A 22,775-nucleotide genomic window follows, 5' to 3' on the forward strand; every position below is an offset into this window, starting at 1 on the left:
CCTGATATTTTCTCAAATTACGCAGCATTGACTCCCACATTGCCTAGAACAGGGGCACGAGATGCAAGCATCGTCAAGCACTGTACCCGGAACTAAAATAATGCGGTCTAGCCGTTATGGCGTGAAGCGAGACTTTTCCGTTGCGGGGGCAATTCGCCGTACGGAGTAACTGTCGAGCAGTGGCGTTCCCCGGGCTTATCGGCTGGTTTTAGTAAAATTGGCCGAGTTTTATGATATTACAGCGGTTACATGAGTAGTAAGAGGCATTTCTTCTAGTATGCCGGAATAAATCAGCACATAAAGTCTCGATGATATGCCAAACACAATACAGAAATCGGATGTACATAATATTTGAATATAATAGAAATTTAAAGGTAATGTAAAGACAGTACGGAGTACTCCGTAAGTAATAATACAAAGGATGTCTCGGCGCTTCGCTCCGACGCAGTAATAGAGATTGTTTTGAGTTCCATGTTGAGATGAACGTCCGGAGTAAGAACCAATCCCATTTCGCAAGTAAAGTGCACATCATCGTGGATTCGCCCTTACACAATACACTCTCTTGGCGAAATAAATGGCGGGCTATTCAGGGGTAAGTGGAGATGAAAGAGACCCACGGGGGGAAATGTTACAATTGGGACGTCAGGAACGGGTAGTGGATCAGCGATGCGGTCTGAAACATCGATAGAAAAGAAAAACTTGTCTGAAAAAGACAGAGAGAGAGAGAAAGGGAGAAAGAGAGAAGATGTAAAGTAGTATTGCCATGTAATTTTTACATATATGCCTTAATATACATACTCCGTAGCCATTTTAATACCCAATATCAAATGTCTCGATCGTCATATAACGCTAGAAACATGAGCGGGTCAAAATTACAAGCCAACCTGGTAATGAGAAATAACCCCTGGCAATCGAACCAATCATATAATTGAATAAATGAAGACCTGTGCGAGGGTCAAGTTCCTAGTACATGGCAGGTTGCGGTGTGTGTTAGTGGTGGATTATGTACCCTGTACCAACGGTCTTTGTTTCTTTTCCCCTTTTTTAGGGTCTCCCAAAATGGGCCAAAACAACGAGAAGCAAGTGGCTGCTGATCTTTGACACTAATCTCCCCGTTCATACAAAGGCCCCCTGCCTCCCCCGTGCTGTTTCTGTTTCTTTCTTTTCTCCAAGTACATTCTTCGCAAATTCACTCTCTCTATCGACTTCGGTCTTCCACTCTTTAAAAACCACTCTCTTTCAAAAGCTCCGCTTTTATATATACCTTTTTGAACATCACTTTTTTACGTTTTTCGTACATAAACACTCAAAATGCGTTTCACTGCTGTCTCCATTGCCTTCTTCGCCGGCCTGGCCATTGCTGCCCCCGGTGCTGACAAGACCGTCTACGAGACCGACGAGGTTACCATCACCTCTTGCGCTCCCACCGTCACCGACTGCCCCGGTAACAGCGGTGCCGGCGTTGAGCCCACTGCCAGCACCACTCCTACCAGCGTCCCCGCCGCTGCCACCACCCCCGCTGGTGAGGTCCCCGTCCAGTCCTCCGAGACCCCCGCCTGGTCTGCTGAGACCCCTGCCTGGTCCTCCGTCCCCACCTGGGCTCCTTCCAGCGTCTCCAGCGCCCCCGCTCCCCCCGCTGAGACCGCCCCTGCCCCCGTTGAGACTGCCCCTGTCTCCTCCACCGTGATTGCCATCACCACCTGTGTGCCCACCGTCATCTACTCGACCGTCCCCGTCGGCCCCAGCTCCGCCCCCGTCGGCAGCGGTAGCGTCGTCCCCCACGGCCCCACCGGTGGTGTCCCCCACGTGCCCTCCAGCACCAAGGGTGTTCCCACTGGCACTGCCTCTACCACCCCCGCCACCTCCTCCCCTGCCTTCAACGGTGCCGGTGCTCTCAGCGGCTCCCTCGGCTTCGCCGGTGCCGCCGCCGCCGCCGCCTTCTTCCTGGCATAAATGACTTCTTCCGGATTGGTGATGCACTTCTGTACCTAGCTGGATCCCCTGGGTCTAGCCCTGGCGTAGTTGTGTCAAACTGGAGATGTTGATTAGAGTTGGTGCGAGATGAGGATTGTGTTATTTAGGGTTTCTGGTGATTTACTCTTAACAATTGTTGCTTTCTGACTGGATATGCCTATCCTTTTTCTGCTTTTTTTTGATATACATATTTCTCTTTACTTCTTCTCGGGCTCTCCTGGATAGCTTCGGAGTTGTGCGAAGCTCGCTTGGTGGCTTGAGCACGACCTTAATGTAAACCATGACAGCTTTTCACATTCTCCCTCTCTCCAGCGCCCGTAGCCTATTTGGAATGTATTCATTTTGCACATTTATAATTACATAGTTTTATATGAATTACCATCTAAGCATGTTTATTTTAAAATCTCGTAGTGGAGTCCATGAGAGGATTAATCATGGAAATAAGTATTTATTATTTGGTAGATAACCCTTGAGTATTTCCTCTATCCCTGCCCCTGACTCCACGTGCTTCAAATCTTGTACTTCCTAGGGCTGAATATGCCACTTACAATCGCAAAGCCAACTGGGTGGCTGAAATTCAAAATTCAAAACGAAATACTTAATCCAACCATTGTCGGTTCTGATCGCAAGTTCATACTTGTATTTGAACAGATGAGCCTCACGATCGCAATACTCTTCCATGATTTAAATCAGCTTTATTGAGGATATATATACTATGGTCTTGGATGCACACTAAGCCCAAGTTAGCGTCTAACACGTCGGTCAAGGTGCCTAACACACGTGTTTCTCAATGGCGACTACTGTGTCTTATTGATTAATACTCCCCTCGATCTCCTTGCGTTCTTTTTGTTTGCTGTCACCGATGAGTTTTTCCTAGTCTCCCCTTCTAGACACTTGCAAGCTCAGTGTCATTCAAGCATAGAGTATGGAGTACAATGTAAATAACTACGATATCACATATTATATATGGAAAATTCGACAGTTTTCACCACCCGGATATTTTGCAGCTAATTGTTCTTAACTATCCCTTCTAAATACAGCACTAATAAGAGGAAAGAATATATTAAAAAAAAAATACATTCCAAAAAAAATCCCACAGATCTAGAGACCACTAAAATACCCCGTAGACATGACAAGGTCGTATAAACCACTATTCCTGTATACGGAGATGATCATAAACGCTGTATGAAGTAAACGATTGGCAGCCAAAAATAGAGACCCCCGCTATTCCCGAGCCCAGTGGCTGAATCGGAAGTTGCATTGTTAATTGAGGATCAGCGGCCTCTCAATCTCGAATCAAGTGTTCTTTAATGCTACTTAGACAAATCCAAGTAAACGAAAAAAGAAAATAAGCAAAGCAGTATATGGCACCCGCGATTGATCTCAGACTTCACATATCGTATCCGAGCCCTGAATATGAGGATGTTGGGACTACGGCCTCTTCTCAATGCAATATACGGATCTCGGCAGTTCCAATGTTGGTTTTAGTACAAGCCCCGTTTCTGCTTTCCCAAGACACATTAAAAACCCCGAACATAGTAAGTTAACACCATTGTAGTGAGAATGAATGCATAACCCCTGTGTGGATACATTTGGACCCCAAATTGTATCCCGAGCAACTAACTCAATCTGGGATTATGGTGGGCTTCTCTTGATATCCTTTGTTTTATCCTTGTGGGACTCCATGACCATTGTCCTGAAAAGGGCTGTTTGTTTTCGCTTTTGGGTAATTGGTTTTCAGTGATGACTTCGGGATACCCGATGGACAGGTAAGAACAATGAAAGACCAGTGTTCAAATGTTTTTCTTAGCCTTAAGAGCGTTACCGAACTGCCTGTGATCCTTTCATTTGCTCCTTTGTGTATACCCTGCACAACATGTATTATCTTCCTCCGGGGAAGAGGGGTTGCCCTGTTAGACCTATCCGCCCTAGGAAGGAGGCTTTCATGCCAAGTTCTATTATATTCTGTCTTTGGGTACGAGCCCTTCCCGGTCCACTATCGAACCCTCTCAGAGTATAGTTCGTGTCTAAAGATAGTATACCAAGCGATACGATATATGATCTACTTGTCAAAATCTCTACCGGGTATTGCACCGCACAATGGTTTTCTGTTCATCTCAGCGACGAGCTTCCGAGCCTCCCAAACCACCCTCGGACTTCAACTATCCCCTCATGGATCTCTCATCCCTCGAAGGCGCGCCGATGGTTAATCCAAAATTCATTGTTCCGCAAGATACAACTCCTCGTATCCATACAAACTCGCGTTCCATTCAATATTTGCTCTCAAAACCTTTGCCAGCGAGGCCTGCTTCGACGGACCCTATCTCGCCAAAACAACAAAGTAACGGAATGCACGACTGGCCACCCGATCGCTCTACAATCGGTGGCAATCTAAGGCGGGCTTCGGCCCGTAGATGTATGCGCGATCCATCGGACCAACTGTCTCCCAACCGTGATTCACGATATGAATGCGAGGTGCGCCCACGTATACAACACACTCCACATCCTCCTGTACGACCAAGAAGCTGTGTGCCCCTCACTTGGCTCGAAGATGAAAAGAAATGGATTGTTGGAGAGATATATATGCCACCTACACATGAAACTCGGACCCAAGATGATATAGCGTCTACTCGATCGGCAGTCTCGCCCATTTCGCCCATTTCACCAATTACACCATGGCAGGATGTCTTCCAGCGCCTTGACGAGCACATCGATTACAATAATCGCCTTTGTCAGGAGAATCTGCTGAGCCAGCCCCCGCTCTATGATAGACACAGCTTTGGTCGAACACATGATACAGATTTAGATGATAGGGTTTCCAGCTGGGTTGCAACTACCCGAAGGATGCAGGATCGGCGGAATTGGGCGTGATTGAGCGTGATATCGCATGGCTTGGTTGGCGTTGTAGCTTTTCTGATATGTCATGGGAATATATTGGTTCGGGGCTTGGCTCACACATCTATGAATAGAGGCTAGAGAGATAAGCATTGAGCGAAGCAGTTTTGGCTTCCCTCTGAAACAGCTCTCTGTAGAATAACCTGAGAACTGCTTATGGAGAAAATTGTGATAACTTTCCTCAGGTTTGATCTCAGGCTGTCTGACTCTTGGGTTGGCTAATTTCCCCCAATGGTTCAGGGGTATCGTGATTTCAAATTATGAAGCTGTATTCCACATATCTAGTCTTAAGAATTTGTCTCTTTCCTCTCGCCACCTCCGGGAGTATAAAAGGCACATCGAGAAACAAAAATCTCTACCATGCCCCCCGTTACGGCGGTTTTTCGTTCTAGACGAAAGCATCCAACTCATCTTGACTCGACACGAGTACTTTTTCCATCTTCTGTCACAAGATGACGAAATAGAAGGATAGTAATATCCGTGTATTTGATAGGTGTCGGAACTCCACCCCGTTATCATATACATCGAGCGTTGGGAGTTTGCCCTTTTTGCCCACTACTATATGCATACCGAGGAGACCTTTGATGGTGGATACAAAGGGAAACAAAGGAAACACGAAAACCAAGTGTACAAAGACTCGATCAAAGACGGGACAAGGCTATTATGGCAATAAAGAGGCTTTGCTTCCACCCAAGTCTGCATTCCATTGTATCTGGGTGTTCACTATATAAGAGACCTGCTCTCAGGCTCGTTGGACAGAAAAGCATCTATATCCAAGTATTATTCAATCCACTAACCTCTTAAACCATCTCAACCAACATGGGACAGGACAGTGTATTTATCGTACCCGCTGAGTATTTAGACGACTTGGAGGAGTATGAGGATGAAAACCGGGTCGGCCCTCAGCTTCTAGAGGATCCGGACAACCACGAAGCTCACTGGATCACCGTGATTATTCCTGAAGAAATGGAAGATAACCATAGCGATGAAGATATCATGCTACATATGCTTCATAACGTCCGGAACCAGCGAGCCATCGTGAGCGCATCGGCAATGCATAACCTAGGCTTGATTTGTATCTCGGTCCCGGTCCCGGTTAGCACTGCTAGCACGACTACAATCTTGGCTTACGCCGAGGCCGATTTGTGCAAGTGGCTCGAACTCATTCGTGGTGGGATCGTTACTCTTGACCGGGAGGTGATTTTTGGTCGGCAATCCTGGGCTGTTGAGCAGTAGCGCCTTAGAGAGGTTAGCTTGTCGATACTATGGCCAAGTGAGAAATTGGTCCAGTAGAATCCGAGAATTGTATTAAATATAAAATGTCTTTCAAAGCCGTTAGGGTCGCCTGTTATTGGTTCCTCTTAAGATTGGCTTTTAGATGGAAATGCGCTATCGGCGGAACAGGGTATATCCATCTCCACTAGGCAATATCAAATTCAATAAGAGAGCTTTCAATATTGATCTGCTAATGTGATATAGATCTTTTATAGTGTAAGAACGAAATGATTAACTGTAAGAATTCCGTGAGCTGGATGACAACAACCTTTTAGCTCTAAGGGCATAGACATCTCGATGGAATAGCCTTGGAGTTAGCAACAGAGTTTATCATTCTGCTGTTATACTTCTTTCACTTTCTATGGTGTACCCATTTGACATCCCTTATATGTTGTAGCTCCTTTCAAGTTCTTTAGTCCACTAGGCCTTATATTACTTGTTTTCCATTTGCCTCGCTCTATTCCTATTTTTCAACTTCTTTTTGGTAAATCAGACCTATGTGATAACGCTGTAAGACAGGTATTCACCTATGTTTCGCCCACAAGAGACATTTGTATATCAGACGAGTCCTAATGGAGCCAAGACTCGATATATGTATACCCCCCGCACGGGAGAGCCGAGATGTAGCTAAATTGGCCAGACAACATTAGTATGAGTAATAGTGTGAGTAATATAGAGTCCGATGCAGGGGCTCCCCTCTCTGAGACGCCAGTCACGGCACTGCTGTATGTCCGTCACCCGTCAGCATAGGAAACTAGCAAACTGCATGTTGGATCCACCGCTCCACCTCGAGTTATCGACAGCCTCGCTAACCACCCCTGCAGGTTCCGTTGAGGGGGCGATAGGACTGAAGGGCGAAAGTAAGAAGATGGAAGATTCTCGAATCACTTCGACTTGTTTTTTTTCTCCCCTCGCGGCTGGGCATCATCCCGGTCGAGGAATGAGTGACTCCATTGCTCCAATTCTTTTGCGCGCTAACACAGACCAGCAGCTCACCAGCCTCTGGATTATTTGCCAGCCAGTAGCAAAGATGGGACATATGATAGAATAGAAAAAATAATATATATTATAAGAGGACATGCCCGACGAATTTCTCGGTCTAGTTTTCACCCCATTAAACATCCAAGGCTATCAAACCCGAGTCCGCAATATCCCCTTTTTTTCTTTTCTGAGATTAATATGACAGGGATTAAAGAGTGAAACAAGACATGGCTCAGACTTGAATTGAAAATCTCCTTCAAAGTTGAGGTTACAAAAGTCCGAAGTTGATATTCCCAAGTCCCTCCATCCGTGGTTCATACCTGGGAATCTCCCCGATTCTACCGCCTTCGATTAGAAAAAAAAAAAAACGACCCTCCCCACCCCCGATGGTCCAACTCGCCCACATCTTCAAAAAGGATAAGGATAAGGAGAAGACCGAGAAGAACCCTGATATACGTTCATCCCGATCTTCCTTCTCCCGCACATCTCCATCTCCGAAGTCGCCCTCCAAATCCCCAACTAAATCTACCAAATCTCCCTCGAAATCCTCTTCCCCCACCAAACCCACCAAACCCTCCAAGTCTTCCAAACAATCCTATTTTTCTCATAGTCGGTCGTCCTCCAATTCCGGACCAACCGCAAATTTCAAGTTTGCCCGGTCTTCGCGTGACCAGGACATACACCCACTCAATCTTCCACCCGACGAGCTACGTCGTCGACTCTCCGCTATGGCAGCATCCAACGAAGAGCAGCGGAGCTCAATGGACATTGATCCCCAGGAACCTCAGAGTAATGGCGTGAATGGTACTGAGGAGCGGAGTCCGACCCCGCCACCGCACCAGCCTAACTCAGCTTCTGCCGACGAGGCCGACTCCTTCAAGCTGGCCGGAAACAAGTTCTTCAAGGATGGCAACTATCGACGGGCTATCGAAGAATACACTAAGGGTATGCATTTTCTTATCTCACAGGGACGCCGTGTCTCATAAATTAGCCTTGAATGAGCGGGGTCGCTGATGATTTTTTGTCTACTGCAGCCATCGAGATCAATCCTAACTCATCGGCCTATCTCTCTAACCGAGCGGCCGCCTACATGTCCGCCAAACAATTTGTGAATGCGCTTGAGGATGTTCAGCGCTCCAACGAGCTCGATCCTAACAACCCAAAGATCATGCACCGATGGGCTAAGATTCTGACGAGCTTGGGTCGACCTGCAGAGGCCCTAGAGGTGCTGTCACGCATCCAGCCACCAGTGGCCGCCACCGACCGGGCGGCCGCAGAGAAGATGCTGCGCTTCGTTACACAAGCCGAAGAGACAATAGCAGAAGACCGCGGCGTGTCAATGGTAATCTATTGTCTAGACCAGGCACGACAAGGGCTTGGACAAGGCGTCAGGGAGCCCCGCAAGTGGACACTTTTGGCCGCCGAGGCCCACCTGAAGCTGAACAACGTCAACTCACTGGGCAAGGCGCAGGATATTGCAATTTCCTTGCTGCGCGAAAACAGCCAGGATCCGGATGCGATGATGATCCGTGCCCGCGCCTTCTATGCCCTCGGAGAGACCGAGCAGGCGCAGAAGCTTCTGAAGCTTTGCCTCGGGCTGGACCCAGACATGAAGCAGGCCATCAAGCTGCTGCGCATTGTGCAGAAACTGGCTCGCACAAAGGAGGAAGGAAACACTGCTTTCAAGGCCAAGGATTATCGCCGTGCTATCGATCTTTGGACCCAGGCTCTCGAGGTCGACCCCTCCAACAAGGATATGAATGCCAAGATTATGGGTAACCGTGCTCAGGCTTACATCAACTTGAAGGAGTTTGACTCTGCCATCCAGGACTGCACTGAAGCTCTCCGTCTCGACCCCAGCTATGTCAAGGCTATGAAGTGCCGTGCCAAGGCCAACGGCAAGGCCGGTAACTGGGAGGAGGCTGTCCGTGACTATAAGAGCGTTGCTGAGAACAACCCTGGCGAGAGCGGCATTGCGGAGGAGATCCGCGAAGCTGAATTCGAGCTGAAGAAGTCCCAACGTAAGGACTACTATAAGATTTTGGGAGTCGACAAGGATGCCAGCGATCAGGAAATCAAGAAGGCCTACCGCAAGCTGGCTATTGTATACCACCCAGATAAGAACCGTGACGGCGCAGCGGGCGATGAGAAGTTCAAGGAAATTGGCGAAGCCTATGAGAATTTGATCGATCCTCAGTAAGTCCGCCACAAGTTTTGACGCCATTCGACACAAAACTAATTTTTTTTTTTTTTTCAGGAAACGTGCTGCTTTCGATAACGGAGATGATCTGAGGGATCCGGCTGATATGTTCGGCGGCGGCGGTTTCCACGGCGGTGGCGGTTTCCCCGGTGGTTTCCCCGGCGGCATGCCTTTCCAGTTTGAAAACATGATGAACGGCGGCGCTAGAGGCGGCGGCAACCCCTTCGGTGCCCAGTTTCAAGGCGGCACCAGCTTCCAATTCTAGATGAAGCCGTCTAACCCGTTCTATTTACTCGATACCACTGATTCTTTCTTTCGTCCCAAGATGACGAACCCCCAAAACAGGAGTTCGCATGTCCTCGACCGGAGTTGGAGTTGCACCTCAATATCACATTGATCTGTTGGATTTTGGGGATTCGATTTTTTGCAAACTGCCATATCACGACTTTTTTTCACCATGTTTCTGCGGAGACGCCATATGATTCCCGATATGATAGATTTGAAGTTTTTTTTTTCTCCGGTCTAATCTTTCCTTCCGCCATTTGCCTTTGCCCCCGTTATGGCCTCTTTCGGAGAATTTTTGTACACGAAGTGCTGCAATCTGGATTTGAATATACGAGAACAGTGCATTTATGGACAATGGGGTTTGAAATCCATGTGCACAGAAGACCTACAAGATCTACATCCGATTAATCATTTTCGGCGTTTGTCTATTGTCTTATTCTTCTGGTGGGGTTTCGCTCTTGACTTTGACTTAGAGATTTGCTTCGCATCCATAGATGTTTTGGCTGTCGATGCACTTTGTGAGGTTGCCACTCTTGTTTTCATATAGCCGAAAAAGCATATGCGGCGTATACGCTTGCATGATTCCCATAAAGCAAACATTTCTCTCAGATATGATTCATTTTCTTATACTCCGTAGCTATGTGACGACTGATGCATACATGGATTTAGTACCTATACCTCACTCACATAGGTAACGTAATTAGTCCATGATTCCAAGGTGCATCCAATTTGAGAAAAAGTCAAGGCTATCATACAAAATTATCCGTTCCTCATCACAAACGTAGCAGTCGACGAGACGGCATTCGACCGGGGGCGGGTGAGCTTGTAGGACCATCATCTTTAACCAACCTGAGCGCCAATTGGCAGTAGGTTTCCATTACAAGATGCCAATTCTAGTCTATTGAAATGTGATAAGTCTTCATTGATTCTGGACTCGCGAATACGTTGTGATCGTGGAATGGGTCTAGCGAAGTACATATAACTAGAGAAAGTACGAAAAGCTTGGGTTTGAATTGCTTTTCTTAGGATGGATTGCGCCGATATCCGAATATATCATCTCTGCTCTATTCGTCCGCTGCCGTCAAGTGCAAGAATATAGTTCACTCATTTCGCATCTGTCTTAGAGAAGGGTTGGTCATGCTATGTATTCATAATAAACAATATAAGCAATCGTAATGTTCTGTGGTATGTACTTCTCCTCAACATGCTGAACAAATGTACTAGTAAATATAAAACAAATAATCGGGGGAATCTCAAAAAAGGGGTGATGAAGACAAGAATAGCGAATGAATATACCGGACAGAAGAGCATAAAGCAAACTCCGCCGCTAATGGGTGATGACGTTCAAGTCGAATCGAACACAAGAAGAGGCATATATAGAGAAATGGTGAATATAAAGAAGATGCAAGAAAAAAAGAACGCTGGCATAACAAGTCTTCAATCAAACATAACCGAGAGCACTGAGCATAGTTTTGCATTCAGGGACCGGAAGAGCGGAGACACCCAGCGCGCGGACCAGAGCACCAGCCCGGAGCCGCTGGAGACCAATGGCGACCTTCCAGGCCTCAGTATCCTGCAACACAAAGACATACTTTTTGCCTTCTTGGTCACGAACACTAGCACGGAGAACATGCAAACCACGGGACTCCGCCTGGGGCGGGTGAACAGGACCACCGTCATGGCTGGCAGTCGCACTGCGCGCGAAGCACGTACTGGGCGAAGCCAGACGGCAAGTGTTCTTGCATACTTTGAGCAAGTTGCCAAGAAAGGCCTCTGATTCTTCGTTGGTGGGAACGTTGTTCCCACGACGGAAAGAGAAAGGGTTGCTGGACCCAGCTTTGGCGGATTGAGTAGCGTTTACCTGTGGGCACCACACCTCCGCTAGCTTGAGGGTCCATGCCTTGACGTCCCACTCACGTTGGCCGATACCGCGTAGGTCATCGTCAATGAAGAGACCTTCGGTTGTGATGCGCAGCACCAGCCCATCGGTGACCATGCCCTGGCCTGATACAAGTTGCGCCACTGGGGTCTTCATAAAGGCATTGTTGAAAGCGTATACACCTTGGATCACGATCTTATCTGGATCCTTCGTGGAGTATGTACTGCGATGTGAGGGGGGAGGTGTTGTGCGCGCAGTAGAGTGAGAAGGAGTATATGAAGACTCGGAGTACACCGATGTGCCAGCCGCATATGGCCGCCGTGGTCGGTCGTAGGGGCGAAAGGAGTATGCATCGTCTTCGTTGGCAGTTTTGGCGGTTGGGTAGGGCGGTGGTTTCTTGGGAGAAGGTGTGCGAGGCACATTGCTAGTACTGGCTGGCTTAGGCGGTGGTGATTTGGCAGCGGCCTCTTTCTTCGCGTCTTGCGCCTTCTTCTCGGCGTATTTCTTGCTTGCTGCTTCCTTGAGGGCCGCAAATCTGGCCATGGCTTCTTTCTGGGCGGCGGCCTTTGCGGCAGCTTCTTTCTCGGCAGCTTCTTTCGCGGCCTTCTCTTTGGCTTCCGCTTCCAGCCTTTCGGCCTTCGCCTTCACCTCAGCTTCGGCCTTTGCCTGTCTCTCGCGGGCCTCTGCGGCTTCCTTCTCCAGTCGATCGCGTGCCTCCTTCTCTGCAGCGGCCCTTGCAGCGGCCATTTCCTTTTCGAGCTGCTCACGGCGTTCCTGTAGTTCTTTTTCCATTGCTTCGCGCTCGCGCTGTTTCTCTTTCTCTTTGGCCTCTGCATCACGCTTGCGCTTGAACTCCTCCATCTTTCGACGTAGCTCCTCTTTGCGCCTCGTTTCTTCTCTTGCTCGCTCTCGTTCGGCTTCTTCTTTGGCCCGTTCCCTAGCCCGCTCCTCTCTAGCGCGCTCCTCCTTGAGACGTTCCTCCTTGGCACGCTCTTCCTTAGCGCGCTCCTCCCTGGCTCGCTCTTGCTTAGCTCGTTCTTCTCTAACGCGCTCTTCTCTAACACGCTCTTCTCGAGCACGCTCTTCCCTAGCACGCTGCTCCCGAGCTCGTTCCTCCTTAGCTCGTTCTTCCTTGGCTCGTTCCTCCTTGGCTCGCTCCTCCTTAGCACGCTGCTCCCGAGCTCGTTCTTCCTTAGCCCGCTCCTCCTTAGCCCGCTCCTCCTTAGCTCGCTCTTCTTTGGCGCGCTTTTCAGCCTCCTCCTTTTCACGTTTGTTATTATCAGAGTTTGGAGGAGGACCAGAGCCATGTTGATTACCGGAATATTGGTTGCCGTGGTTTTGTCCTCCACCAAAGTTTCCTCCCTGCTGTCTTTGCTGACCCGCCCCGTTGCCGCCATAGTTAGCACCAGACGACTGTTGGTTGGTGTTTGGACCGGCGTTCCTAGGACCACCCGGGCCTCTAGAACCCCCAGAACCACCACCAAAGCCACCAAATCCGAACCTCCCACCTCGAGCACCGCCATTATTGTCTCCCGAGCTGCCAGACTGAGCCGAGCCAAAAAGCCATCCAGCGACACCCACCCCAATTGCAAGTACCGCCATACCCGTACCACTGCCACTAGCGACCGTGGCTAGGTACCATGCCTTCACAATGGGGGATATGTACGACCACACGAAACATGCGAGAAGTGTGCTAGCGACGCCCGCTAGGAAACTGTTTCGGTTGCACTGCAGCGACGGAAGGTAGAGGAAGCCCGCGCCAGCGGAGTGAGGTGGGACGATGAAAATATCGTAATTGCCATCCGGGAGGTCCGAGGATTTGCGATATTCGCCTTCAGTCGTATGGGGATTTTCGCCATGCGGCGGCGGCGGCGGTGGTGGACCGTCCATGTTGGATCAGCCCGGAGCGACAATAGGGCTAATATATATGCGACGGAGTGCAGCGAAGCGCAGCGTCGGTCGAGAGACTAGCTACAACACTGGGTTGATCTGCCGGATCAATCCTAGATGGACAAGTTCTCGCGGTTTAGAGTCAACTGCCAGGTCATATTAGTCTGACAAGTGTTGCACTGAGGCCTCAGGCACTCAGTGCTTTGGAGGGTACTCAGATGCCAATCCAAGAAGAAAACACACAGCAAGTATGAACAATCCAAACTAAATCCAAATCGCAACGCAAAAAGTTGAAAGCGCGGGAGAACCTGAGTCTGACTCGGGGGGGGTTTGTTTGGAAAAGAAGTGTGGGAGCTAAGGATCGGCGCCAACGCTACCTGCATCACTCGACGTGGCCATCACATCAAAAACCAAATTTAGCAATGCGATCGAGCAAACAAACGAGAGAGATGCCCAAATAGCTTGATGCGGCTCCCCATCTACTATCCGAACTATGTTGAATTCCTCGGAGGCCACGCGATTCTACGTAGGGCTATGTGACCGAGCTCAGAAACAGCCTCAAGGGATGGAATTACGAGAACAATTACAGTGAAATATTTTGTCTAAGCAATAGAATTGTTCAAAGCTATGACTATACAAGTGTTCGTTCTTGAGCATATGTCTTTTAATAGCTTTTCAACATGCAAAAGCATCAATGCTCAGAGTCCTGTCAATATGACAAAAGTACGGCTGTTTTGTTTTGGTTTTACTCTTTTGGGAAAGGCCTGGTTACCTCGGAATATCGTTCTTCCAATATTCTGACCGCCTTGCTCTCCGCTATATTGGGCTAAACTGAGAGATGGAGATAGAAGTGAAGAACCTGGGTCGAGGCCTATATTTTAGCCTCAAAGATATATACTGTCTCGCATACTGTTATATATAAAGTCTACGTCAATTTGGGGTTATTTCCCTACCATGTGGTTAAGACGTATTCGTATTCGCATTCGGACAACTTGAGCCTCTTCCCAGCACATTATAAGGACCCGGAGTGCCCCGGATGTTTATATCATTTGCAACCATACCATACGAGCTTCATGTAGTTCACACAAGATTTTGCCGCTGATGTGTACTCTTATACCCCTATGTATCTCAAGGTGCGGAACAGCGCAAAGAACATTTGACCCAAGTATGTCCCTCAAGTGTTTTTGGCCCCGAGCATATATAACACTGGGGACGGATCGCTAGAAAACCCTTGTTGATCTTGCGGTCAAGCGGTTGGGGGAGATAGTTGGAACGTAGTGGGTCCAAGATATTCGAGTTGGAGGAGGTAGCCACCGAGGCTTGTTCACTGGATTAGAGCTGATAGTGTGGGGAGTGTGGTAAAATTCGACTCTAAGGTTGGTGCTCATGATTTAGGGCACAAAAAAGGCAGGCAGCTATATCTCATGGTCACTGTCCACGGGTATTGCGAAAGCGCCATGATAGATGTCCCATGATCGGGGCATGAGGTGCGGGACCATGACCAGGTAGTAGAGGACGCCGGGCCTTATAAGAGGCACTTGGGGTCATCCTGGCCCACTTAGGCCATGCTGAACACTGGATATTAGTCTGGCAGTGGGACAACTTAGTGAAAGTAGTTCAGGAGAAGTGAATGTGAAAGACAACCCGATGGTGAGGAGCAAGACTCGGCAGAACGTGATCCGCAACCGATGATTGGGTGGCCTTCCACTTGAGATTCCAATACCCTCTCTCTCTCCATCGGGGTGTTGATCGTCTTCTTTCTATTTTATCTCAGCTTCAAATCTTCTTGTGTCCCCCCTGTGGTAGTCTGGTAGTCAGGTACTACCCCGTGTCTCCGCCTCCCGGCCCACCTGTCCTTTTTAGTCCCTCTCCCAGGCATCTATCTCCGCCAACCTTGAAACCCCCCAATCTCCGTCTCACTCTCTATGCCGTGTCGCTAGCCACCGAGTACCGATTTACGACCCGCCCTTGAAGGGCATCCCGACATTATGTCCTCACAATCCCACCACGGTCATTCCGCGACGTCACGTCAATTCCCCGTCTACAATCCTGTCGCCGCAGTGACAGCACCTGCGGGGACCTTGCTTCCGGGCACCAAGATTCAAGTCGGCGGCCATCGTGTCGTAGTGGAGAAGTACCTATCTGAAGGTGGTTTTGCTCATGTCTACGTGGTGCGATTGCCTCAGCCAGTCAATGGGTCCGAAACCGCAGTGCTGAAGCGGGTGGCCGTGCCTGACAAGGCGGCCCTTGCCAACATGCGCACTGAGGTGGAAACGATGAAGAAGCTCAAGGGCCACCGGCACATTGTGAAGTATATTGATTCGCATGCCTCGCAGCTGCGCGGAGGTGGATATGAGGTGTTCCTGGTCATGGAGTACTGCGCGGGTGGTGGTCTTATCGACTTTATGAACACCCGGCTTCAACACCGGTTGACAGAGCCGGAGATCATTAAGATCTTCTCCGATGTTGCCGAAGGTGTTGCGTGCATGCATTATCTCAAACCACCTCTCCTTCATCGTGATCTGAAAGTTGAGAATGTTTTGATCTCGGGTAAGGGGAGTTCTGCCACTTACAAACTGTGTGATTTTGGATCCTCGGCACCCCCTCGTCCTGCTGCTACTTCCGCCGCCGAGGGCCGCTTGATTGAAGATGATGTGCAGCGGCATACCACGCTGCAGTACCGGAGCCCAGAGATGATTGATGTCTATCGGAAGCAACCGATTGACGAAAAGAGCGATATCTGGGCACTTGGTGTGTTTTTGTACAAACTATGCTACTATACAACCCCCTTCGAAGAGGTCGGTCAGATGGCTATTCTCAACGCGACCTTCAAATACCCTTCCTACCCTTCATTTTCGAGTCGGCTAAAGCTGTTCATTGGTAAGTTTGGAATCTCTCTTTGGCCTAAAATCCATCATCGATAGCTGACAGTTCCGCACAGGCTCTATGTTGAAGGAAGATCCCCGCAATCGTCCTAACATATATGAAGTCGTGCGCGAGGTGTGCAAGATGCAAGGAAAGGAAGTCCCTATCAAAGACGTATGTTGCCACAAGCCTCTTTTAGTGCAAACTTGAAACTGACTGTCGCTTAGATCTATTCCAACCGCTCTCTTTCGGAGGCGCGCAAGTATCAAGAGCTACCGCCTACCCCCACGGAAGCTCCTGCGGTGGGCGCAGTATTTTCTCCTCCGATGCAGGAGACCGAGATAATTCCAGAGATTGCGCCTATGCGGCGTGGTCGACCTGGAAAATCCCCGTCGTCCCAGCCTACTTCCGAGAGACCGAGTCTTTCGCCCTATCGAGCCACTGCTGAAGGTTCGTCAAATGATCCGTTTGCAGTCCTGGATGGGAGCGCAGCCCGAAAGAAGACGGCAGAGGAGATGTCAAAACGATTCCCCTCCTTGGACCAGTTTGACATTTTGCATGAGAAAGGGGACACGTTTGAATTCGAGCCAACAGTAGAATCTCAGCCCGAGGACGAGGATCTATCCCGAAGACTCACGAACGCCTTGGCCGATGATGCTTTCGCCAGACGTGTCTCGCCCGAACGTGCACCGAAGCCAGTCTATAAGCGACCATCCCAGGCTTCTCCTGTCCGAGCACCTAATTTGCGTGAAACTCCCACGCCGCAGGCTATTCCCTTGTACCAGCCAACTCCCCAGCGGCCTACGATGGTGTCGACGGGCACTATGACTTCACCCATCCAAACACCTCGTTTGCCGGAGCCAAAGCTGTCCAGTCGCCCAATCTATCGATTCCCCTCGTCTGATAACGAACAACGATCTTCCAACCAGCCATTTGCAACCGAGGAAGAACAAAGAGTGACACGGCCGCATAAGGCGCCATCCTCTCCGATGTCGAGCTTGAATGTGGAAGGAAGCTCGCGGCTGCCCTCTGACCGTATATCCAGCCAGCCTAACTCTGCGCGCCCATCGATGGAAGCCTTGAGACGGTCTTCGACATTGGAGGTCAAGGATCCCGTGGGACGTTCTAAATCCGCCACTGGAAAAGCTCGGCCGATGTCAGTACAGCCTGGAGCGAGATATGACATGCCGCGTGACTCCGAGAGCCCACGGTCTTCGCTAGATATGTCCCGCTTGCAATACGAGGGCGGAGCGTCACTGCGGCCAGTGCGTACCGATGTAGATCGCGAGTCTGATCGGACTATTTCTTCTGATGTCGATTACCTACGCGCGATGGAAGAACAAGAGAGCAATCGGAAGCGCGAGAAACGTTATAGCGGTAGCCACAAACACAACAAGCGCGGTAGCCTGTCTACCTTGTCGCTTTCAGGAGGCAAGAACCTATTTGCTAGTCGATTCGGCGACGCATTCCGCCGATTCGAGGCGGGCAACCAAGAAAAATCCTCCTCGCCATCGGCAGAGGATCCGCCTCGGCATGGTTTGATTGGGGCGTCGGATTCAGCCGATGAGGGTATCTTGCCATATGACGAGATTGCCTTGGAAGATGTGGACCGGGACGACATCTCACCAGAGATGCGCCGGGAGCTGGAACGCCGCCGACTCTCCCAAGAGGAGAAACGAGTCGCCAATGCCGCAGCTGAGTACCGGCGTCGGGTTGCTGAAACGGGCGACGGGGGTGTAAGAGCGATGGGCGATGGCGCTCGCTCTCGTACAATTCAGAATAAGGTGCAGTCACTCCTTGGAGAGTCTGAAAAACCGACTGTTCCAAAGACTGCTACTGGGTATGGACGGTTTACGGAGACTTCCTCTTCTTTGCAGGCAAAGCAGAGTGAGATTAGACCCACCACCTCCAGCCAGCTGCCCGCTTCTCATACATCTGGCCCAGCCTACACTCCTCGTAAAGTTTCAACGACACTCCCGGATCGCCGAGATGGCCCCAACATCTCTGCAGGTCTACCGCAATCTGCTCCCCCTACCAGTTATCCAGCCACGCAACGCCCTCTTACTCGACCAGCTGCACCACCGAAGCCCAAGAATTTGCGCGCTAGTGCAACCACCTCGCGACCGGGTACTGGTCACGACAATGATTCCTCCCAAGAGACTCCGGCAAGCCCTGGAGAGGACTGGGAGGCTAAATTCAGTCAGCGTTTCCCAAGCTTGTCCGGTCTTGAAATGGAGACAGAGATCAAAATCCCGAACCTTTCTAGCTTGAGGACGCGGGAAGTGTAGAGTACAGGATACATGTCTTGTTTGTTTCACATGCGGTTTCAGCGTGACGCTGTGTTCGTGTGTTCGCTGTGCGGGCGCAACTCGGGGAATGACATTGGTTCCCCCGAGCTATGCATATATAGACAGTGACATATTGGACATCACATAAATTCTCTTTAAATCCGTGGACATGACTTCAAAAACACTGCCTTCATCTTCTGTAATCGTAGCTGAGAGCGCGTTCGATCTCAACTATATACTTCAATGTTGTCCCCACACCGCCTTTGTTTCTCCCCGCAAGAGTAAGAGAAACCTCACTTTCAGCTTCTGAGCCGAGATCTCTTTCAATCTAATAGATCATGGCGCCAGTGACTTTGAAAACGGTCGATGGTGAGTTACGAGAAGCAGGTAGCCCTGAGAGTACACATGCTAATTCCTCACGCAGACGACCTCAAAGATGTGATTCAGCACCTATTCGAGATCCAATCTGCCGTCCACGGCTATCTGGGCCCAGAGACACAGCAAGAGCTTGTGCGAAAAATGTACGTCAGCCGCACTAGCATCATATTTTCCCTCGATTCCACTATGCCCTCAAGTGTTCCCCATCAAACTAAAACTCTCCCTGACAAGAAACATCACTAAACCCCAACCCTACATACCACCCAAGACTAATACAATCCAGCAAAAACCTAACCGTCGCCCTCTCGACCCTTTCAACACACACCCAGCTCCCACCAACGCAAGAAAATCAACCAGAAACCAACACCGACCCTTCCAACCCTTCCCTCGCAAGCATCCAGCTCCCACCAGAGATAATCGACTACGTCGACTCGGCGCGCAACCCTGACATCTACACGCGCGAGTTCGTTGAGCTTGTACAGCGTGGGAACCAGGACCTGCGCGGGAAGCGCGAGGCTTTTGCGAGCTTTCGGGACGTGCTGGCCCGCGAGATGCGCAGCGCTATGCCTGAGTGTCGCGGCGAGGTTGACCGGGTGGTTGCTGCGACGGGTGGAGCTGTTGATGGGCCTGATGGTGTTGCTGGGGCGGGGGCTGCTGCTACATCTGGGAGTGGAAATTGAAGGCCCTTTGATAGGTGCAGGTATGATATTTTCTATTGGTTGACTTGCATCCCTCGTTGGCAGGGGTCAACTTCGCGGGCTGAGGTCTAGTCCGGCCTTGATATTCAGTCCTTCTTCAACCATTTTGTTTGAAGTTCATGGAGCTGGTGCATTCATTGGAGTTTATATGGTTCGCATTGAGCGCGGCGCTTGCAAAGCTTTTTTTTTTCTTTCGGGTAGCGCATGTGGTAGGGAGTTATGATAGCTGAGAAGTCTTTATGGTGGCCTTTCGATTGTTAATAATTTGAGTGTTAAGCTTAGCAGCGTTGCTCATATGTAGAGCAACGTAGTTAACTACATTTTGTCAACTTGTTAACTAGTTATCCATGGATGTTTCACACCTGATAAATAAGGCTAGTTATCAAGTTAATGTTATGGCTGACGTCATCGAATGGACATGAAGCAAATCTCGGAAGAAGAGTTTCCGGACCTCAAGCACAATGCCAATCCGAAGGAGCCGATCGGCAGCAGCATGTGTCCATTGTCGCCAGAAAAAGGTGCGTATTCTGGGCCTCTAGGTGGACTCTGAACTCATCAGATTAAACAAGTAGTTGAAGTGTGATGCCCAGAGGCCCCAATGTGGGAATTGTCTAGCTAAGAGTATCGATTGTCGGCTAGGCGTGGTCCAGAATAAGCCAAGGTACAAACGAGATACCTATGATCAAATACCACGTTGCTGACGCTTTGCTTTTGGGCCAACCAACCACCGCATTGCGGAACTAGAGCAGGAGAATGAAGTTCTTCGACAGAAATGTGCCCAGTTCCGGGGCAGCACCACCACTTCTGCTGGAAGGATGCAATTAGAGCCGGAAAATTCCGTTGCATCAGCAAGCAGTCCACGTACTCCATTGCTATTATCGAGAGTAGCCGGTATTGGTCTCTCACGGAATGACTCTCCCTCCACTTCGACTAGAGATGCATCACACCCAGAAGTACCAGAGAACAACCGCAGGAACACGTCATTGTATCATGGCCCAACGAGTACAGTATATGATGATACAAGTCCGAACCACAATGAGCACAATAGACCTGGTCAATCCAACGAAGAGGGGACACGGCATTTTCTCTTTTCCCAGACAGCGCGACAGAGTAAGTTAGGTCGCATGCAACACCAGGCAATACTATGGTACTAATTAGGAAATAAAAGGACAGCTAGAGCCACTCAATCTTGCCGCTGGAAAACTCGACTTTGATGGTATGGATCCGGAGATTGGCATGCATCTACTCTCCATATACTGGAGTCGTCAGCTTTACACGGCACAGATAATCTATCGGCCGGCTTTCATGCGGGACATGGCCTGCGAGGGACCATACTTTTCTAAATTGCTTTTGAATGCGATATTTTTCGTGGTGTCGAAGCACTGCGACCGACCAGAGCTTCGTTCCGACCCAAATGACATTACGACTGCAGGATGGAAGTTCCGGCAGCGCTTCACCCAGCTTTTGCGAGATTGTTTCGACAAAAGCGAAATCACGACCCTTCAGGCGTTGCTCATTATGTCCAATGCACTTTTTTCTAGATGTGATGAACGGAGTCTTTCATGGCTATACGCTGGAAATGCATTCAATATGTTCATTGATCTTGGTCTTCATGTACTTCCTGATGTGGAAAGTATCCCTGCCGAGGAACTTGAAATTCGAAAACGAGTCCTCTGGGGAGCATACCGTGAGCTATTACTTCCCTGTACTGGGTATGGGATTACCTCTAACTTCTCTGGTAGTAATTGATAAGATCCAGTGTCTTTTCCAAGGAAGACCTCCGCTTCTCAACCGTGTCAACTTGAGAGCGTCACTAGACTTTCTGGATGACTATGATGAACTTGAACCTTTTCAGGACATAACTTACACGACTACAAAGCCTCGAGCAGTGGTTCCGTCACTGAATGTTTCTTTGCTCACCAATTTATGCGGGCTGACAACAATCGTGGAACGTGTTCTTCGTGAGATTTATTCGGAATCCCGAGAGTCGAATCTGGCCCATAGAGCAAATATCTCGGAGGAAATCAAGTCACAGCTGAGAACCTGGCGCCAAAACTTGCCGATTCAGCTTGATTATCTGTCATTCCCGGACCAGGCGGTTCTCCTGCCTCAATCCGCCTGTCTTTTGTATGTTCCCTCGCACCAACCAGTACTAATCGATAGCTACTAACTATTGCAAAGAGCCCTATTCAATGTGCTTATCATTTTAGTACACCGTCCTTTGATAATTGGCCACGACGGGGTCATCAATTCAACAACTGCCCATGAGTCAGTGAACGCATGTACATCAGCCGCGAACCAAATTGTTCAAATACTCCACGACTACTCGCAGCACTTTTCTCTGAGCAGTGCACCGTACATGCTCTCTTATGCTACCTATATCAGTGCAACGATTCACGCACGGATTGTTGCACAGAAAGGGAGCAACTCAACTGTGTTTCAATCACTGGTTCTTTGCCGAAATATTCTTTCCGAACACACACGGCTCTATTCTGCAGCAGAAAAAGCTAGAGAAAATTTAGATAAGTTGATTTCCCACTTAGGGATCAGTGCTGCGAACGACAATCAGCGCGCTGGAAGCCTTGGGAGCCCTGGGAACACCATTCCAAGTGAACACTTGGTCATGGATGAGTCTATCGATGTTGCCAGAGAACTCGGTATCGCAGACCGGGCACTTGAATTTGGATCTTCCTTGATGAATTTGGAATTATCGGATCTGGACCTTGAGGCAATTGCTCAAGGCTTTCAGGTTGATGTAGAGTCGCATTCGTTCTGGAATTCTGTGGCATGAATGGATATACCCTGACAACATCTATAGATGGCCCCTCATAATCTACGCGATCAAAAATAGGACAAACGAAATTTGCTCCAATGGCATATATGGTGGACTGGCAGTCCTTGGTTTTTGAGTGACAATCTCCATCTCACTTGCCAGAGCTAGTTAGAGCACCCAAAATCAGCTATTGGAAATTATATCGATGGTAAATATAGAACAGACCCCTCGTCATATCTAAGAGATATATTGATGTTCGGATTGTCACATCCCGAGGGGGCAAAATCTCGGCTCATCTCCGTGACCACGCGGGTACCACGCGGGGCATTCCAACAACCTGTACTATTCCAATGATTCGACGCCAAATGACCTCGGGAAGTGTCTCCCGAATGCA

General features: G+C 49.3%; 8 protein-coding genes across 8 annotated transcripts; 7 read left to right on the top strand and 1 right to left on the bottom strand.

Annotated features, from left to right (window-relative positions):
* Positions 1-1,311: 1,311 nt before the first annotated feature.
* N7517_003086 (GPI anchored serine-rich protein) lies at positions 1,312-1,953 on the top strand (the record flags this gene model as incomplete). The annotated part of the gene is made up of 1 exon (XM_056720816.1): positions 1,312-1,953. One exon carries the CDS (start codon positions 1,312-1,314, stop codon positions 1,951-1,953), a length of 642 nt encoding a protein of 213 aa, XP_056584951.1.
* A 2,121-nt stretch (positions 1,954-4,074) lies between these two features.
* N7517_003087 (uncharacterized protein) lies at positions 4,075-4,845 on the top strand (the record flags this gene model as incomplete). The annotated part of the gene is made up of 1 exon (XM_056720817.1): positions 4,075-4,845. The coding sequence occupies one exon, from the start codon at positions 4,075-4,077 to the stop codon at positions 4,843-4,845; it is 771 nt and encodes a 256-aa protein (XP_056584952.1).
* Positions 4,846-5,688: 843 nt separating this feature from the next.
* On the top strand, positions 5,689-6,105 carry N7517_003088 (uncharacterized protein; the record flags this gene model as incomplete). The annotated part of the gene is made up of 1 exon (XM_056720818.1): positions 5,689-6,105. One exon carries the CDS (start codon positions 5,689-5,691, stop codon positions 6,103-6,105), a length of 417 nt encoding a protein of 138 aa, XP_056584953.1.
* A 1,406-nt stretch (positions 6,106-7,511) lies between these two features.
* N7517_003089 (DnaJ and TPR domain protein) lies at positions 7,512-9,590 on the top strand (the record flags this gene model as incomplete). Its single annotated transcript, XM_056720819.1, has 3 exons — positions 7,512-8,070; positions 8,160-9,321; positions 9,383-9,590. 3 exons carry the CDS (start codon positions 7,512-7,514, stop codon positions 9,588-9,590), a joined length of 1,929 nt encoding a protein of 642 aa, XP_056584954.1.
* A 1,461-nt stretch (positions 9,591-11,051) lies between these two features.
* On the bottom strand, positions 11,052-13,379 carry N7517_003090 (uncharacterized protein; the record flags this gene model as incomplete). Its single annotated transcript, XM_056720820.1, has 1 exon — positions 11,052-13,379. The coding sequence occupies one exon, from the start codon at positions 13,377-13,379 to the stop codon at positions 11,052-11,054; it is 2,328 nt and encodes a 775-aa protein (XP_056584955.1).
* Positions 13,380-15,367: 1,988 nt separating this feature from the next.
* Positions 15,368-18,532, top strand: N7517_003091 (putative serine/threonine protein kinase; the record flags this gene model as incomplete). Its single annotated transcript, XM_056720821.1, has 3 exons — positions 15,368-16,259; positions 16,321-16,418; positions 16,472-18,532. The coding sequence occupies 3 exons, from the start codon at positions 15,368-15,370 to the stop codon at positions 18,530-18,532; spliced, it is 3,051 nt and encodes a 1,016-aa protein (XP_056584956.1).
* A 338-nt stretch (positions 18,533-18,870) lies between these two features.
* Positions 18,871-19,590, top strand: nut2 (mediator complex subunit NUT2; the record flags this gene model as incomplete). Its single annotated transcript, XM_056720822.1, has 3 exons — positions 18,871-18,901; positions 18,957-19,053; positions 19,194-19,590. 3 exons carry the CDS (start codon positions 18,871-18,873, stop codon positions 19,588-19,590), a joined length of 525 nt encoding a protein of 174 aa, XP_056584957.1.
* A 1,053-nt stretch (positions 19,591-20,643) lies between these two features.
* N7517_003093 (fungal specific transcription factor domain-containing protein) lies at positions 20,644-22,399 on the top strand (the record flags this gene model as incomplete). The annotated part of the gene is made up of 4 exons (XM_056720823.1): positions 20,644-20,718; positions 20,767-21,295; positions 21,351-21,735; positions 21,790-22,399. The coding sequence occupies 4 exons, from the start codon at positions 20,644-20,646 to the stop codon at positions 22,397-22,399; spliced, it is 1,599 nt and encodes a 532-aa protein (XP_056584958.1).
* Between the last annotated feature and the right edge of the window lie 376 nt (positions 22,400-22,775).

The sequence above is a fragment of the Penicillium concentricum genome, assembly GCF_028827145.1.
Source record: "Penicillium concentricum strain IBT 3081 chromosome Unknown utg000001l_segment0_segment0, whole genome shotgun sequence".
NCBI lineage: Eukaryota > Fungi > Ascomycota > Eurotiomycetes > Eurotiales > Aspergillaceae > Penicillium > Penicillium concentricum.